Consider the following 16332-nt stretch of genomic DNA (forward strand, 5'->3'; position numbering starts at 1 on the left):
GCAGGTTAAAACCAATGAGTTACAGCATTCCAATTTATACTTACTGGTGTTCAACACCTTCCTCAATTAAAATGACCCAAATTACAAATTCCCCATAGATTAAGTGATCCTTTGTTTACACCAACAGTTTCCTGACCTTAATTTCATCATCCTACCCACAGATTTGAACATCTAAAAATTAATGTCAGGTTTTAAGCGTCATTCTTCATGCATGACTGTTTACTTGTACAGCAAGCCCTTTCTGCCTCTTAAATCAGCTTTGCCACTTGTCCTCACCATGGGGAAAAAGACTAAAACAAAATCTTTGCCAAAAGAAAAGGGATGATTCATGAAGATTTTTTTTTCGTGGTCAACAGAGTGTATTTAAACCTGATTAGACATATGAAAGAGAGAATTTATCATGGGTTTATGTTTCACTGTGCTGTGTGAGCTAAATGTATAATCACATCCTTAGTAAAAGTTCCTTGCTATGACAGAAACAGACTGGAAATCAATGTGACTCACTAACCAATTATACTATACCGTAGCCTTATGGAAGGGAAATGTCATGGATATTCAAAACTTACCTGAAGGTAAAACCTGTGGTTTCTAGTTTGGTTGTTTTCCTGCACAGAGACATGAATCACATTTGCTTTAATGTTGGTTGTACACTGGACAAGCCTTGCAGGAGAAGTTTGTCAGGAAAGATTTTGCAGTTTTGTCCTGAGAATTTCCCATATATATGTAATCCTAATACTTTATAGAAGAGTGTCTAGGAAGATTATTAGAACCGTATTTCTTGATAGAAGGAGAAACCTTTGTAGAATTGATGTGTAATACTGCACAGCACTATTGGTAAATAGCAAAATGAAACAGCAAATCCTTTGCTTGAAGTATAATAGAGGTGAAAATCATGTTTCGAAAACCGCTCAGCTCTCTTGATAGGTAAAGAATCTCTCCTGCAAACCCATCACTTCTCAGTTCTGAAGCTAATCCCTCACACAGTCACTAGAATGACTTTGCAGGACTGGAAGCCTCTGCCCACACTTGTAAATTAAGAACCACTGGGGATAGATTCTAGAACATGATCTTAGGGTTTTATACAGTGAAATTATTAAATATTTCCTGGCCTGATTTTGGCAGATTTTAGTGCACTCTCAGGTGATTCCAGGACAATCTGGGAGCTGGCAGGACCAAGAGACTGTTCCCAGGTGATGGCATCTGGTTGTCCATTTTGGCAGATAAGGGGATATAGGCACATGAAGTCAACTTGATTTTGCTGTTCAGCTGCAGCGATGGGGAGTTGCTGAGGGTGGATTTAAACTGCTAACGTAGGTGTCTTAAACATACCGGTGATGAAAATGGATTCTGATTCTAACTGGATTTTATATATATTTATATATATATATCTATCTCTATATATATATCTTCGTTCGCGAAGCCTAGCCATGATTATATATATATATATATATATATAAAATGTTTTCACTATATGAATTTTGTCAATGTTACTTTTTACCACATAGTTACTCTTAATGTTGGGGGGGAAAAACATTCTTGCAGCAATTCTGTATCAGTCACAAAGGAAAATACTAATTCATCTGTGATCTGCAGAGATTTCTGAAGTGCTGGGATTAACACTGGTAGAGAGGTATCTTGTCAAATATGTTTTGATATTATGCATATGTTTTATGCATAGTAGATATAAACCTTGAAACTACCCTTTTATGTACTCATCAGAGCTAATTGTATGTTTAAAAACATAAAATATGTCTAAGCATAGACAAACAGTAGGGGGTTTGCTCTGTGGTAGACCAACAACTTTGGGACAGAATGAGCCAAACTGGAAATTTTTCTGGGTGTTTTTTTTTTATTTTCAGATCTGTCTGAAATGCCATCTAAACAAATTAAAAATGTTTAACCTAGAATTTAGTATTTCAGCATTTTTCTTTGACTTTCTCTGATGTAGGACAATATGAAACAGGAATTGCTTTCATAAACAAGAAGTCAAAATAGATTTTTCTTTGACCTTCCATCTTCTTGATCTGAAACTATCAGGTACAATCTGATGTCCTGCACTATTTTTTTCCAGGAAATTTATTGTGTGCCAAACAGTAATCAAGCACTAGCTATGTTCTCTAATTTTGTTAAATAATAAAATACCTAACTTGGGAACTATTTTTGTTATTTTTAACTGTAATCATGTGAACAAACAAATGGTGCTCTGATCTTTTGTCGTTGCTTACTAGTAAAGAATAGGTAAGCATGTGTTTTTGTGGCTTTTTTTTTTTTTGAAGTATGGATATTTTCCTAATTTATCTCAGAATTAATTTGATGTCTTAATCTAGAGAAGACATACAATAAATTGTGAGTACCTGGTTCTATCTGGAAGACTTCACAACTTTCAGGAAAGAGCAGGATTTCAGGGAGATATTTCCATAGGCCAACGCTGCAGTGATTTGTGCTGTTTTATTGCCTGCAGGTGCAGGGTGTGCCTCTCTTTCACTTTCCCTGGGAAATCCCAAAACAGCTAAGATGTTAAAATAGGCTGGAAATTTGCACTTTCATGGTTATTTTGTCTTCAAGGAGAACACATAAGTAAGTAGCAGAGGGAAAGAGCAACTGTGTAACTAGAATTTTGACTTGAGCATTCCTTCCAAAGAAACCCTGTCTGTCAATGTGATCACGTAAGACAATAGGGTTTTCCTGGATGTGGTTGTGTGGCTGTAAGACCAAGTGTCTCCTTGCTTCTTATGAAATCCTACTGCAAGATAGTGTGTTTATTAATCTGTTGCTTCTTAGTGAACCATTGTGACCTGTCCATAGCAGTGCTTAAAATCTGTACCCTGTCCACAGCTGAGCCTCCAGTAACCCTGCTGTTTCTGGCCACCTCTTCAAAATGGACAGACTGAGAACCCATAGTGATAGTGGTATAGTTGTGAGGTCAAAAAACTGAGTTACTGTGTATTAGCTGTTTTTCAAGATCTAGGTGTCATATCACCGTGACTACATCATGAATCTGCTCCTTGGTCATAGTCGGTGGTCAAGCCTCATGTTATATGATATGCTTTCCTTTTTATTTCCTAAATAATCCACCAGGAAAGTAATGTGTTATAACCAAACAAGAGAGACAAGAAAGGAGTAGGGAAATATAGGATGCCAAGCACAAGCAAAAAGAATAAGGAAAAAATTTGCAGTACAAAAGGTAAAACAGGAAGGGGGAGGTTAGTATGACAATTTGATAAACAGATTACATTGTTTGGTTTGTTGGTATGTTTAAACAGGAGGTGTCTCCAAGTCACTGAATTCCTCAGTGTTCTTAGATCTGAGACTGCTCACCAGTTTCAGCAATACTGGTTGTTTTTTTTTTTGAACCAAGATTATAGGATCACGTAAGCAGCAAAAAAATTGATTTCTAGCATTTTTTGCTTTATTTAATGCCATGTAGATTTGAGGAAAAAATTGTGAGTTATTTTCAACAACATGCATCAGAAAAAGAATAATTCTAAAGCTTGTTGATATAGAAAATTTCTCTGCTGGTCCCCTTCCTATATCTTCCATTTTGAAACACAAAAACATTTTTTTATTTTTTACAAATTTTGGAGGTTTTATTGTATGAACTTCATTTTTCAACATAAAATTTTGTTGCTCAATATTCCTTTATGTGTTTTATCTGAGCTCTGCTCTCATACAGAAATCTTTTAGGACTAGGCTGAGACCTGTTTATTTCCTTCTGAATCATGTTTTATTCTTCTAGATGTTATAGTGCAGCAGCTTCGTAAAGGCTAGGAGATATTCACAAGGATACCACCTTTTCTCTTTGGAAAAAGTTAAGGCTACCTTCTAGAACTGTAGTCCTGCACGTTAAAACAGTTGATTTTTCTCTGAAGCATTTCACTGAATCGCAGTAACATGTAAAATGTAGAAATAAAGCTACTTTCCCTCCAAAAACTTCTTTAGAGAAGCTGCTTTTTGAAAGTTATGGATTTGACTGTCTTGAAATAAAAACAACGGGTAAGTAAGCAAAGTTGTGTAGGATCGAGAACTGTTAGAAATCATTTCTATTTGAAGAAACATCTCTGCTGCTATTGTGGGATGGGATTCAAGAGAAGCATCTCACTTTTGCTGCTTTTCTGTGTCAGCACTGGAGTTTGACAAGAAAAGTCCAGCAGGCCTAGAAACTGCTTGCTTGAGTCTGTCTGCAAAAAAAAGGAAAGTTCCCATGAAGTACACATGCAGTAGGACATGAATGCAGACTGAAGTCACCACTAGCATGTGGGATCCTTGTCGATAGAAAGCTGCCTATCTATTCTACCTGAAGAACTGCTTTAGAACACTTGACCTTTTCCTGTATCACTAATAGCTGGAGCTGGAAAAGTTCTAACAAGAGAAGCATAACCTAAAGTGTGAAAATGCACCCCTTCCAAAAGTCTTGTACAGGGATGTCAGTGTGACTGATAATCAAAAGCCAGAATGTGCCCTTGTATGTGTGTTTGACTCTATAAGGACTTGAGAGGCTTTTTTCCTCACACCATTTTCATTGTCTCTGCTTCACTGCTTTGAAGTTCAAACAATTTATCATCTGAATTTAAAACCAACAGAAAATACCTGCTGTTTTGCCTTTGTCTCATTTGATAGGCATGCAGCATTATCCCAATAGGAGTTTAAGATGATAAAACATGAAGTGAGGTAGAAGGCAGGCTGAAATGGTTATATCATCATTAACTTACAGCACCCTTGGCTTGTACGATGTATTTGTGCTGTGTTGTAATTCTCAAATGAACAATTTGAAAGTAAATGAATAAAAATAGTATGATAGGCTAGAGGGGTGTTGATGACTCCAGATGTTACAGACTTAGAAGCTTTCACTATTCCTCTTAAAATTATGTGTGTTTGTGAAATAAAAACTTGCTGCGTATTTTGTGAATCTTCTCCCTTCCCTTTGGTGTGAGTTCAGAGCTATTAGAGTATGGTTTGTGATGGAGAGAACATGCAAAACTGTGGCTATAACTTCACACCCTAACATATAGAACTCTGTTCTGGTTGTGCTGTCAGTCAGAAGCCAAATCAATCCAGCTGACATGGCACCAGTGGGATTCATGCTGTTTGCAGTAAAACTTCCACAGGTTTTGATGAGCCAGGGGAAGCAATGTTGTGCTGCTGGCAGCTGGGTGTAGGGCCTTGTTTTGTTTAACTCTGCGCATTAATCACTGGGGAGAACACTTTAGGAGGTGTGTTTGAAGACATTGTTACTGCCGTGCATTGAAAAGTATTAGCACAACTTCGCAAGGCATCTGACCATAATCAAATATCCCTCTTAAATTAAAAGCATGTTTAGCTATTCTGCTCAGCCTGTTCTTAGGTAGCTTATAATGGAGTTAGATTCTCTTGCTCTGTTGTCTTATTGAATCATGCATAGAATGATGTGACTAATTTGTGGAACAGAAGTCCCTGTGCATCAGCTGTTCACTGTCGTTTTCCTAGGGGGAAGATAGAACTTTTTATGTTAAGAAACACTGATCATTCTTTTCAGCATATCAAAAGAACAAATGTACTGTAGGCTTTTCTATTGAAAAAAAAATCATTGAACAAGTGGCTTTTATCTGTATTTCCATCATTACACCTGCATAAATCTTACTGTTGCTAATAGGTCTCGTGGCAAGGTAGGTAAAAGACAGTCACGCTGCCAGTGAGATGTGGAGCACAACAGAACAAGGCACACCACAGAAGCAGGGGGGGTTTATCCCTGTAGGGACAACCTGTAAGTGTGTAACTCAGCCTGCTCAGAATAAACCACTGGCTTGCAAAGCTGAGGCTCTCCAGATTGACATGCCCAATGGTGGTTAATGCAGTGGTTGTGCAAACTTAGTGAATGCTCAACTTTATTTCTGCCTAGATGGATTTTACCAGAGGGAAAAAGAGTTTGGTCTTTGCATCTGCTCTGCCATAGGCACACTTATGATGTCTGTGGTGGAAGACACCCAGGGAACAAACCAAAAGCACTTGGACTCTGTGATTGGGAAGGAAGGGATGGGACTGAGAGCTGAGCTAGAGCTCTCAGTTGTGGGCATAATGGGGGTAAGCTGAAACCAGCAGGCTTACCTTGAGGAGTAGAAAAGGGGTGAGTGTGCAGTGCAAAAGGATCAAAGAGGCAGACTTGTGGGATCCTGTAGAGATTAAGAAGGAAAATCAGCAAGCAGTATGTTTTTAAAAGCACGTAGAAATACATGATAAAGGAGAACATTAACAGAGAGCAATACAACTGATTACAAATGGTAACAACATCACTGTGAGCAGAAGAGGAAAGAAAGTTCTGTAGGTGGACCCTAGGACAAAGGCATTGACTGGAGCAGTCTGATACAAAACACAGAATTATTTATTTCAGTGTTGACAAAGTCAGCATAACATGCAGTTAGATTAATTCCTCGACAGTTTCTGAGGGAATTTTGTCTACAATACAGTTTGAGTTTTGCCCAAGTTCTATCCATGGACACTTGAAATCTGCAGACCAAAAGCAGCAGACACACTGACACCAGTAATTGCTTTGACCTAGGGGCAAATAATAGGGATTTTTCTCTTTTATTTTGCTATTTAAAATAGTATGTGTTATCCTCTTTATTAGTGTAACATACAGATTGAATGTTCAAAGCAAAGAATGAAATTAAGAAATTATTACAGGAGGTTTGCTTAAAAGGGAAATTGTAAATGCAGTTCTTGTACCTCTCTTGCTATCCAAACTCAAGGAACTCAACATTGCCTTGTAATACACAAGTCAGCAAGGCAGGCTTTCTGTAAGATGAAGCGACTGCTGCTGTCTTCAATATACCCTTCTTATTTTACCTGGGGCTGTGAGATATTATCTTTACTTCCTACAGCCTCTTTATGTCTGGAAGCATTTTCTTTCTTGAAAAAAAGAGCATACCTGGGACATGTGCTTATGAAAAAGCACTGTGTGGTAATCTTATATATTTTGATCTTCTCAGGTCCACAGAGAAAAATGGCAAGTTATGTCTTCATCACAGGATATTCATAGCAAATGAAAAACAAAGACCTTATCAGTCTTTACTGCCCAAAGGAAGTCTATAAGCAGGACTTCTGAGCGTATGCAAGTGCTGTTAAGAGGCACTGAGGTGGTGTAGTTGAAGTATGTGTAATTCTACTTGTAGAGAAGCTGCCAAGACTACAGTAGAAAAGATTGGCAGTGAAAGTATCCCTGCTGCTCTGGTAGGACAGTGACAGCACAACTTCGCTGTAAGCAAATTAGTTCCTCCCTGACTTGACTGAAGAGGTTACAAGTTAATTTACAGGAAAGTGCAAACCTTTAAATGAAAAGAGCTGCTGTTGACTTCAGAACAGAGTCACCAGCACTGATGAATTTTTGAAGTCAATTTACCATCAGTTAAAACTATTTTAGAATAGCTGTTCATTCTTTCAAAGGAGAGTGTGTGCCCTTTTATTTCTGCCAAAAGACTTCCTAATAGATAATGAAGCAGGACTGAAAAGCCTGTGAACACCACGGAGACACTATTTTGTCAGTGTTGCATTGTGGCATATTCATGATCTTTTTTTCTTTGCTTCCTTAACTTTTTTTTTTCAGCTTCCTAATTTCATTTCTGTTTGGTGTGTGTGTTCATTTTAGTGATAGTATAGTTCATGTCTAAAGTTATTTAATGTTAACTTGTGAATACTACTCTGAGGCTCCTAGCAGACTTAATATCATATTAGCCACCTAGTCATCATGCTTCCCATGTCAGTTGAAGAACAAAATAAATATGTTGAAAGTACTTAGCATAAATCTATTTCTTCAAAATGGCTATGTAGTTTCACTTTGTCAAAATACCTACGTGTTGGCTTTCTTTGCTGTTTAAATGCTGTTCTATCTGTTCCTAACTTCCCCTGTTTAACAGCAGACAAACCCAGGGAGCACTGAATGAATCGGATGATCCCGAAACAGGCTGTCTAACTGATAACAAGCCAACTTCTCGACACTTCTATCCTGTCGCCTTGCTGCTTGTCAGCTCACACTTGCTGGTTGTGTGGCTTATTTTAAGTCTTGCTTTGCTATTAGCCAAATATCAATAAACTTCACTTGTGTTCCTTTCTTTTCTACAAACAGCAACAAACTAACTTTAGAAAGAGGAATTATGTTGTAATATTTCTACAGTCTCAGACCCCAAGGATTCATCTTTAAGATGCAAATGTCTGAAATGTACTGTGTTTTCGTTCTTTTTTTTCTTAACTCTAAGAAGTATACTATGCATTGAGTGAATTGGTTTGCTCTTTCTGTTCATGGTAAAGCTTTCCCACTGTAATTAGCGCAAAGAAAGCGCACTTACGATGCTGTCACTGTATAGAATATGTGGAATCCTGAATGCTTGAACCCCTCTTTCCAGAGTAATTAGTCTGACAAAAAAAAAATATTAAAAATGAATTTGCACAACGCAAACTAACCCCTAGACAAATATGGCAGGGCGGTGGTTTGTGAGACTTAACTTTCATTGTGTTTTTTTTCGTTGTTACTAGCTGATGGGATTGGTTTTGTTTAATGAATGATTATTACTTTGCCACAACTAACCCCTTTCTGTAGAGTAACTAAATGGAATAGCATCGGTTCTGTTTTGTAATGAAATTAACCTGTTTGTAATTGTTGCTTTAGTTGCTTTTGCTTTCAAGACACTTTTATATTCTTTTTAACAAAGTCCTGTTTATGTCTTGATGCACCACTTTGGCACTTGTGACTTTTGTACTGTATGTGAACGAACATCCTTCCTTTATAAAACAGAGAGGTGGATTGGGTTGTTTGAAAAGCCATTCTCTCTTTTTTTTTTCTTTTTTCATTGCAAAGCTGAACATACAGGAAATGAAACAGAGATGAAACTTTCCTTCTCAAATCTCTAGGGCCAGACTTAATAAAATGCCTTATTCCTAGAATACGCATTTTTAGGGCAATGTATTCTCGCACATATATAGCAAACAAATTGAAAAAAAAGTATGAAAAGATTTAAAAGTCAAATATATTTCTGGAATTAGAACAAAATGTATCATTAAAGTATTTAATTTTTTTTTTACTAAACTTTAAACCTCAAGGGCAAATATATTAGGGGGGATGGAAAATCTTATCACCTATTTCTGAGGGCAATAACTGTACTGGGCCTGGCCTTGGATTTAATTTTGTAAGATGTATCATCACTTGTGGAAAACAAAAATGTAGAGTTGAATCTTTGTTATTTTTACTTCAACTGTTGCTGAAACTCTGCAATGAACAAATAAAGCATATTTATTTATTCTGTGTTTCATGAAGTTGTACTTTTTCCCCCTTTCACTAGAGAAGGATGCCGCATAGAGAATGTACTGAAGAATGTCAAATGCAGAAAGTATGCATTCAACATGATACAGCTGATGGCTTTCCCAAAGTACTACAGACCTCCAGAAGGGACATATGGAAAAGCTGACACCTAAGTTTAACAAAAGTGTAATCAGGAACATACATCATGCTAATTTAGTGAATATAACAACCGCTGTTTATGACGTATTAATTGGCAATGTATAACCAGTCGAGGTGTTATTTTTACCAGGTTTTATCATTTTACATTAAAATAACTCTGGTTAGTCGTTATGAACTAAAATACCATGAAAAAGCAATGGACTGGATATTCTCAAAATCAAATATATTCAACTTATCTTTGTGAAGTTGAAGCTCAGCATGACTCATAAGCCAGCTGGAATTAGTTTTTTGGGTCATTTGATGAAGATTAAAAAAGGGAAATGGCGTTTGCTCTAGGAACTGAGGTTAGCAATCTGGAAGGTGGCATTCTGACTCCAAACCAAAACCTGATATTTGATTTAAGGGGTCTCTTACTGCTGGAAATGGTGTTTTCTGGAACCAGCAGAGCACTGAGGTCTTGATCATTAATTAAATCCTTCACAGAAATGTTTATGAAAGATGCTAATGCTAATATCTTGGATAAATATAATTTTGGTAATTACATTTAGCTTCTTTACATAATATGTTTTTAGTAATTGCAGCCTGTAATTTCAGTAATTCCATTCTGATTCCCTGCAGTTCATTTGGATGTATCATTTTTGGCTTTCTGTACCACAGCCAAATACCACTTATTTCACTTTCAGATAAATCACACTGAAATCAAGGGGATTAATTCTACAAGTGAGGTGACCTGAATTTGACCTCCCCTTTACTGTAAACCTTTAAAAGTAAATTTGCTTTAGAAGTAGGGAAAATTAGTTGTATATACAGGAGTTAATATATCTTTAGGCTATAAAAACATATATGTTATTACAGAGCCTAAAATAAATTTTATAGTTATGAGTAAACTGCTGTATTAGGACTAGTTAACCACTGCAGATGATTTATATCAGATTTGTAATGCTGCAGGTAGACACTCTAGGATGAACAACTATCAGCTTTAAAAATTAATGCTCTGCCAGTTTGTGTTAGTCCTGAAATTTGTCTTGCAAAGAACATTTGTGTTTTCTAATTGTATCTATTTATTACCTTCTTCAGACTCCCAGAGAGAAATACAATTTAAACCCCCTAAGTATTCACTGACCCCAAGTATAACTGACCCTTATGTCATTACATTCATTTTCATATCTAAAGCAGAAGTAAGAGAAATTTATCCTAATGTAACTGCCCTGGGAATTTGAGCATCTGTAGGAAATTGTAATTGCCACGGATAAAGAAGTTAATGTTTCCTTACTCCTATGGAAGTCAAAGAAATCTTGATAAACCATGAGTTATAATTTGTTCTTTTTAATCCTTTAATGCCCATTGCTATGTATAAATCTGTAACTATAGTAGTAAGAATTAAAGAGCTCATTTCTGCAAATTCTGTTTGGGTGATCACATGGAAATGATCTATCATATGGCTAAAATTAAATCTGTCTTGTTTATTTGCAAGATTAAGCTTTGGGGCTTCTAGGAAAACATCTGAAAGAGATCCTTGTTCTAATTAATGAGTTCAGTGGAGCCAGAAATTCACCTATACAATATATTAACTAATTGGAACTTTTTTTTATCAAAGTAAATTAGGCAATGTAAATAGTGTTTTGTTGCATTAGTTTTTTATTTCTATTTTATAATGTACTGTCACTAGTTACTTCCTTGTTCTCATAATGTATTACTTCAATATATATCAGAAGAGTTGGCATTGCATCACAGATAAGCTCAGACAGATGAGAACATAACACCTTGATTTTTTTCTTGTCATGTACCAGTACAAGTGGGCAATACTTATTGGATGGCTGGGTGTGTGCATAAATTAGTGTTTGGGCCTTTAACTGTAGCTTAGCTGATCTGTACAAAAATTCTTTGTGGATTTATGGAACGTAAACCTTCCAAGGAAAGTAATGTTTTGTTCTGTCAGGTTGTCTCACCAGCCCTCACTGTCTGCATGTTTATTATTAGCTTAAAAACCCCTGCATGTGCAGTTTAAAGATAGCAATAAAGTCCTCGTTCATCTCTGAAGCAACCCCACAGGTGTACAGTAGAAAATGCCAGCCTTCCCACAGAAATTCTGATACAACCTGTAAAAGTCTGCTTGGGGATGGTATTTACTGGTTGGTGCTATGGGTATCTTTATCTAAGTCCTGTGGGCATTTTGTTAAGTTCAAAATATGAAATTATCTAGATTTTCTTATCACGAAAATAATCTTTCAAGATTTTGCCTCAGCATTTTAATCCTACTTGAGTTCTAAATTGTCCCTACCATGTTACTTTTTGTCTTGAACATGTTTTTCACATTGAAGCCGTGTTGTTGGTGAGGAAGAAGAAAAATGAGCACTGGATCATTGTCCTTTTTGTTTTAACAACCATTCACAGTATGTTCTTTTGAAAATAAATAATCTCTAATTTCCTAAAAATAATTAAGAAAAAAAAACCCTAAGCTCACATCAGTGGGCTGCAGTGAAACTTGACTGTGCTTGGGCCATTACAGAAGAGTAAGTGTGGGTTTTGTGCTAAGTAAGACAGAAAATTTTCACGCAAATTTTTTGATTAGAACATCTTATTGTAGGTCACAAGACCCTGGTAAAACCTGTTGACGTGGTTCCAACACTTCTGGAAGAGCCTTATTGCCTCAGTACTGAAACAGGCTCAAAAGTTTTGTTGTTTTGCCATTGCCTGCTAATGCACTCCATGAAGGCAAAGGCTGTGCCATCAGCTGAGATTTCAGCTGATCATGGATTCAAAATTATTTGTTCTCTGGTTTGCCTTTTATGAAGAATCAAAGAGGGATTTGCTGCAGGTTGATAGTTACATGGCTTGGAGCATTAGTTACATTACTTTTTGTAGCAGCTGCTTCAAGCCTGGGGCCTCACACAGAGTCTTGTAGCTCACTGTGAATATCAGAGGAGTAAACTTAAACAAACTAGTCTTTATAAGCAAACTATATTATTTGTGTTGCAAAGGGTTAAGGTAAGCATACTGGTTTTGGTGGTGGCCTTGCAGAAAATGCTACATATCTGCTCTCTTAAAACATGTGAAAGAGTTTGTAAGGTACCTTACCTTACCTTTATACCTTTGTAAGGTATAAAATAACCTGCTTTGAGAGGAAAGCAGTTCTCAAGGGCTAAAAGATAAAAATTCGAAGATATATCTGGCATCTAAAGCCAAATCTTGTCTTAGTCACAGAAGATATTATTTGTAGAAATAAGGTAATCAGGATCTGTCTTGAAAAATCCTAAAATAAGGGCTACTAGCTTTGAATATTTGTACAATGCATTACATGCTTATATGGGAGTTTCATACCACAGACTACTGTCTAACTTGAGAGCTAGTATAAAATGCCTAAAAAAACAAGGAAAGTTGAATAATTTTTTTCTCAGAGATGATTGTAATATTGTCATAATACATAACATGCATAGGCCTGACATTATTAGGCAGGCAGGTCTTTTTTTCTGAAGTCTTCTTTTGGGGAATTTAAAATACGTTCTGGTTAATGTTTATACTTCGGATTTTATGGAGCAATTAGGAAACAGAAATTTTTAATTATGTTATCTGATTTTTGTGTATGTGAAGCTGTGTATTTTGATGGAATACTAGCAATGTCTGTGGTATATAGATCAAATAATTTAGGAGGACAGCTGAAACAAAATACTGAGAAAGAGCCTTCATGAAGTCCTTTGCAATGTTAATTTTTGTACTGTCTGAATTTTGCCATTACATAAGTGAAATAAGGAAATTAACAAACACTTTCTGTGTCTAAATCAGTCACTCCTGATGAAAATTCACTTATTTGCAATGGAATAAATTGTAATGGTGTTCTAAATCTCCACTAGTAATTTAGGTATAAAGAAGTGCAACACATCATTTTGAAGCCCACTGTATAATATGCCTATTAAGAGTTTCAGGAAAAACTGACTTTTATTTCTAGATCAAACACAAGTTCATGAAATCCTATGGTCCATTTATAAAAAGCAGAAAATGCAGTGAACATCAACTGGTGTAATAAAGAAAGCAATTGCATTAAAAACTGCAGCACAATTACTTGCGTGAACTAATGTATGTAATCAGTTAATAGTCTTAAACATATATTCTGTCAGTTGGCTATATTGTAAACTCGAAACCATTGATATCTATGCTCTTTTTTTTATTGTAAAGAAGTGTACTGTATAGTCAATGCCATGAGACATGAATTTGCTTCTTGCTTTTCACTTCCTTGCAGCTTAAAAGCAGGTGTTTACAATGGAAATGCTTTAAAATAATTTGCTGCTCTTTAAAACACAGACTTACCTTGTAAATGGCATGTTTACCAAAAACCCACACAAATGCTTTTTACCGAAAAAAAAAAAAGAGAAAGAGAAAAAAAATCCCAGACTTCAGTCTCTAGAACATTGCTTTTTTTCCCTTAGTCATGCGACACATTGATTGTTGCATTGCCAGAGCATTCAGCTTTCACTCTGCAGCACTGAAACATTTATTTGCTCTTTCTCTCATAGCATCTGCTGAATAAGTAATATAACAACCATGGATTTCAGCATGATACTCATGATTCAACATTTAAAAACTTGCATTTGCTCAGATATGAGACTTAATACTTCAGGGTAAATAAAATAGAAGTCACTTGTGAGCCAATGTGTTTGTATTCCAAAGAGCTGAAGCACAAAACACAGGGATTGTGTGCTGACTGGGAGAAAGAGTGACAGGAGGAATCTGACTGTGATAAGAGAGGCCCTGGATCTGCAGGGTTTGGAGTGGTGGGATTTGAACCATTCTGCTCTTACTTAGATCTCTAAGTGTTGGCAGTGGTGTTTGGTTACTCTTTCCATGCATGCAAAGTACTTTAAAAGTTTTCAGCATTTCTGTTCTGTTTATGAATGATCTGACTTTAAAATTTCTAGAATCCCAAATTACTTTGGTACTTGTTTTCCTTTTGTGTAGCTGTCCCTTGTAATGTTCCTGTCTTACATTCTGGAGCACACAGGGCTATGTATGAGTAACATTAACAGTGCTCCAGTCCATAGCATGTGTTTGTTCAGAGAAATGAAGCACAATGATAGCAATTCAATGCTTTTTATATTTCAGGATTTATCATTTTTGTTTCATTGCTGTCTGTAAGCCATGTCCATTGAACACTGTGTATATATTTTTATTTAAATAAATGTAATGTTTATTTTTTATGTTTCTGACTTTTTTGTTTGTTATTCATTTTTCATTTTCATTGTGGTGGTGTTGCCCAGAGGGCATATTGTGCATGTCGATGAGGGTGGGTTTCCTCCCACATGAGTCGGTGGAAGCCCACTCACAGGTATTGTTCACTGCTAGGAGCAAGTATTTAAGAAAAGTTCAAAGATACAACAGTTTAAAGCCTGCAATGGCCAAAAATTAGTTTTTCCTAGCCTTGCTACAACTTTCACCTCAGAACCAGGTGGGTCCTGCATTTTCTATTTCAAAACAAACAAAACATTCACATGCCCATAAGGAGATCCCTTTCACGTAACTGTTGATCTGTAGAGAGTTGTTCACTGTAACAGGTGGAGTCAACATCTTTCATGATGAAGACTATTAAAAAGGTGACATGGCATGCTTTGTCTGGTATTACATCTTCACCATCCCAATGCTGGACCTTGGGAAGTAAGTATGGGTTGCTTCTTCGCTGGTTTTTTTTGATCTGCTGTTGATATCTAAATTTATGTGATCTGTCACCACAGTGAAAGGTAAGTTCCCCATGGTTGGCTGAAATGTAGCAAATAGACCTTCTTTTTGGGTGTATGATAAAACGTGGGTCACCTTCTGTATTATCAGTACTATGAGTAGAAGGCTGTTGCATAATTTGCTATCTCTGTTTATATGCTAGCATTTTTAGTTGTTTTCCTGAGATATATACAGTGAGATGTTAATTACCTGCAAGGTTCTTGATAACCTTTAGAAAGCACCGGGAGCTAATGGTTATTATGGAAATAAGTTAAAAAGCTGTTAGCATTCAGCCTAGGAGTTTTGTCTCTTACTAATAAAAGTGACAGTCTTAAAATTCCTTTGTCTCACTTTGCATGCTTATGGATTTTATCTTCCGTGTCAACCGGGGCCACTTTTTTCTCATGGCAATGTAAAAGAGAAAAGGAGAAAAAACCTACAGCTGTAGTGAGATACTAAAAATATGTTTTCACGAATTCCCCTTCCAATGTTTCTTCAGGGAATGTTTAAGTAGCAGTGTGATCTGATGTTTCTGAGCTATAGTCTGCAGTGTTCTGCGCTGGGCTGCCCATTGTTGACACTGAGAGTGTGTGTACACAAATGCTGCTTCTGCTGGGCAAGGCAGGGAGAGCTCTCCTGTACATTTAGTGATGAATCTGGTAGGGATCACAACCTTTAGTAGTCATGTGACAGCTGCTGTTAATGGAATTAGGGACTGTAGGGTTCTAGATGTGAACTGGACTGTGTGCTGCTTGCTTTGCCCAACTAAACAGACCCTACGCATTTCTGTGTACGGTCCTAACCCAGTACATAAATGTACTTGCTCTACTGCAGAGAAGATGTTTGATATTATTAGAGGAGTAGATGTAAACAGCTTCTAAATAAGCTGGGATAAGAAGCTGAATTGAAAGAGTAGCTGTGATTTTTTTTCACGTATATGTAGATGTATATAGGTACATATTATAGTTACATTTGCATATTTTTGTCAAATACAGTTTCAGTGGTGGAAGTGAAGGATAGGTTCACATGAACAAAGCTTTAGCAGGGCTTGCAACATGCCTAGTGGCATATGCTGACTCTAATGGTTAAAAACTGCTTCTGGGGAAAAAAAGGAGAGAAACAGGAAAAGGAAGATGTTTCCCAGAAGCTCTCCTGGAGGAGTGTTTCCCAGACCAAGTCTGTCATTCCTGTCAGGAGTTTGA

The 16332-nt window shown here is 36.6% G+C and overlaps 1 protein-coding gene across 5 annotated transcripts in view; it reads left to right on the top strand.

Moving 5' to 3' along the window:
* Nucleotides 1-14625, top strand: part of INPP4B (inositol polyphosphate-4-phosphatase type II B) — a 312873-nt gene extending 298248 nt beyond the window's left edge. For 3 of the 5 annotated variants that reach the window (XM_027698885.1, XM_027698886.1, XM_027698887.1), the window contains one exon: nt 7887-8061. In XM_027698885.1, coding sequence (XP_027554686.1) covers nt 7887-8061 — 175 coding nt within the window. Of the gene's footprint in view, nt 1-7886; nt 9264-9305 lie in introns of those variants that run through there. The other 2 variants (XM_027698882.1, XM_027698884.1) reach the window with 2 other exon arrangements.
* Nucleotides 14626-16332: the final 1707 nt, after the last annotated feature.

Source organism: Neopelma chrysocephalum, unplaced genomic scaffold (genome assembly GCF_003984885.1).
Source record: "Neopelma chrysocephalum unplaced genomic scaffold, ASM398488v2 Primary Assembly neopelma1_133, whole genome shotgun sequence".
Classification (NCBI taxonomy): domain Eukaryota; kingdom Metazoa; phylum Chordata; class Aves; order Passeriformes; family Pipridae; genus Neopelma; species Neopelma chrysocephalum.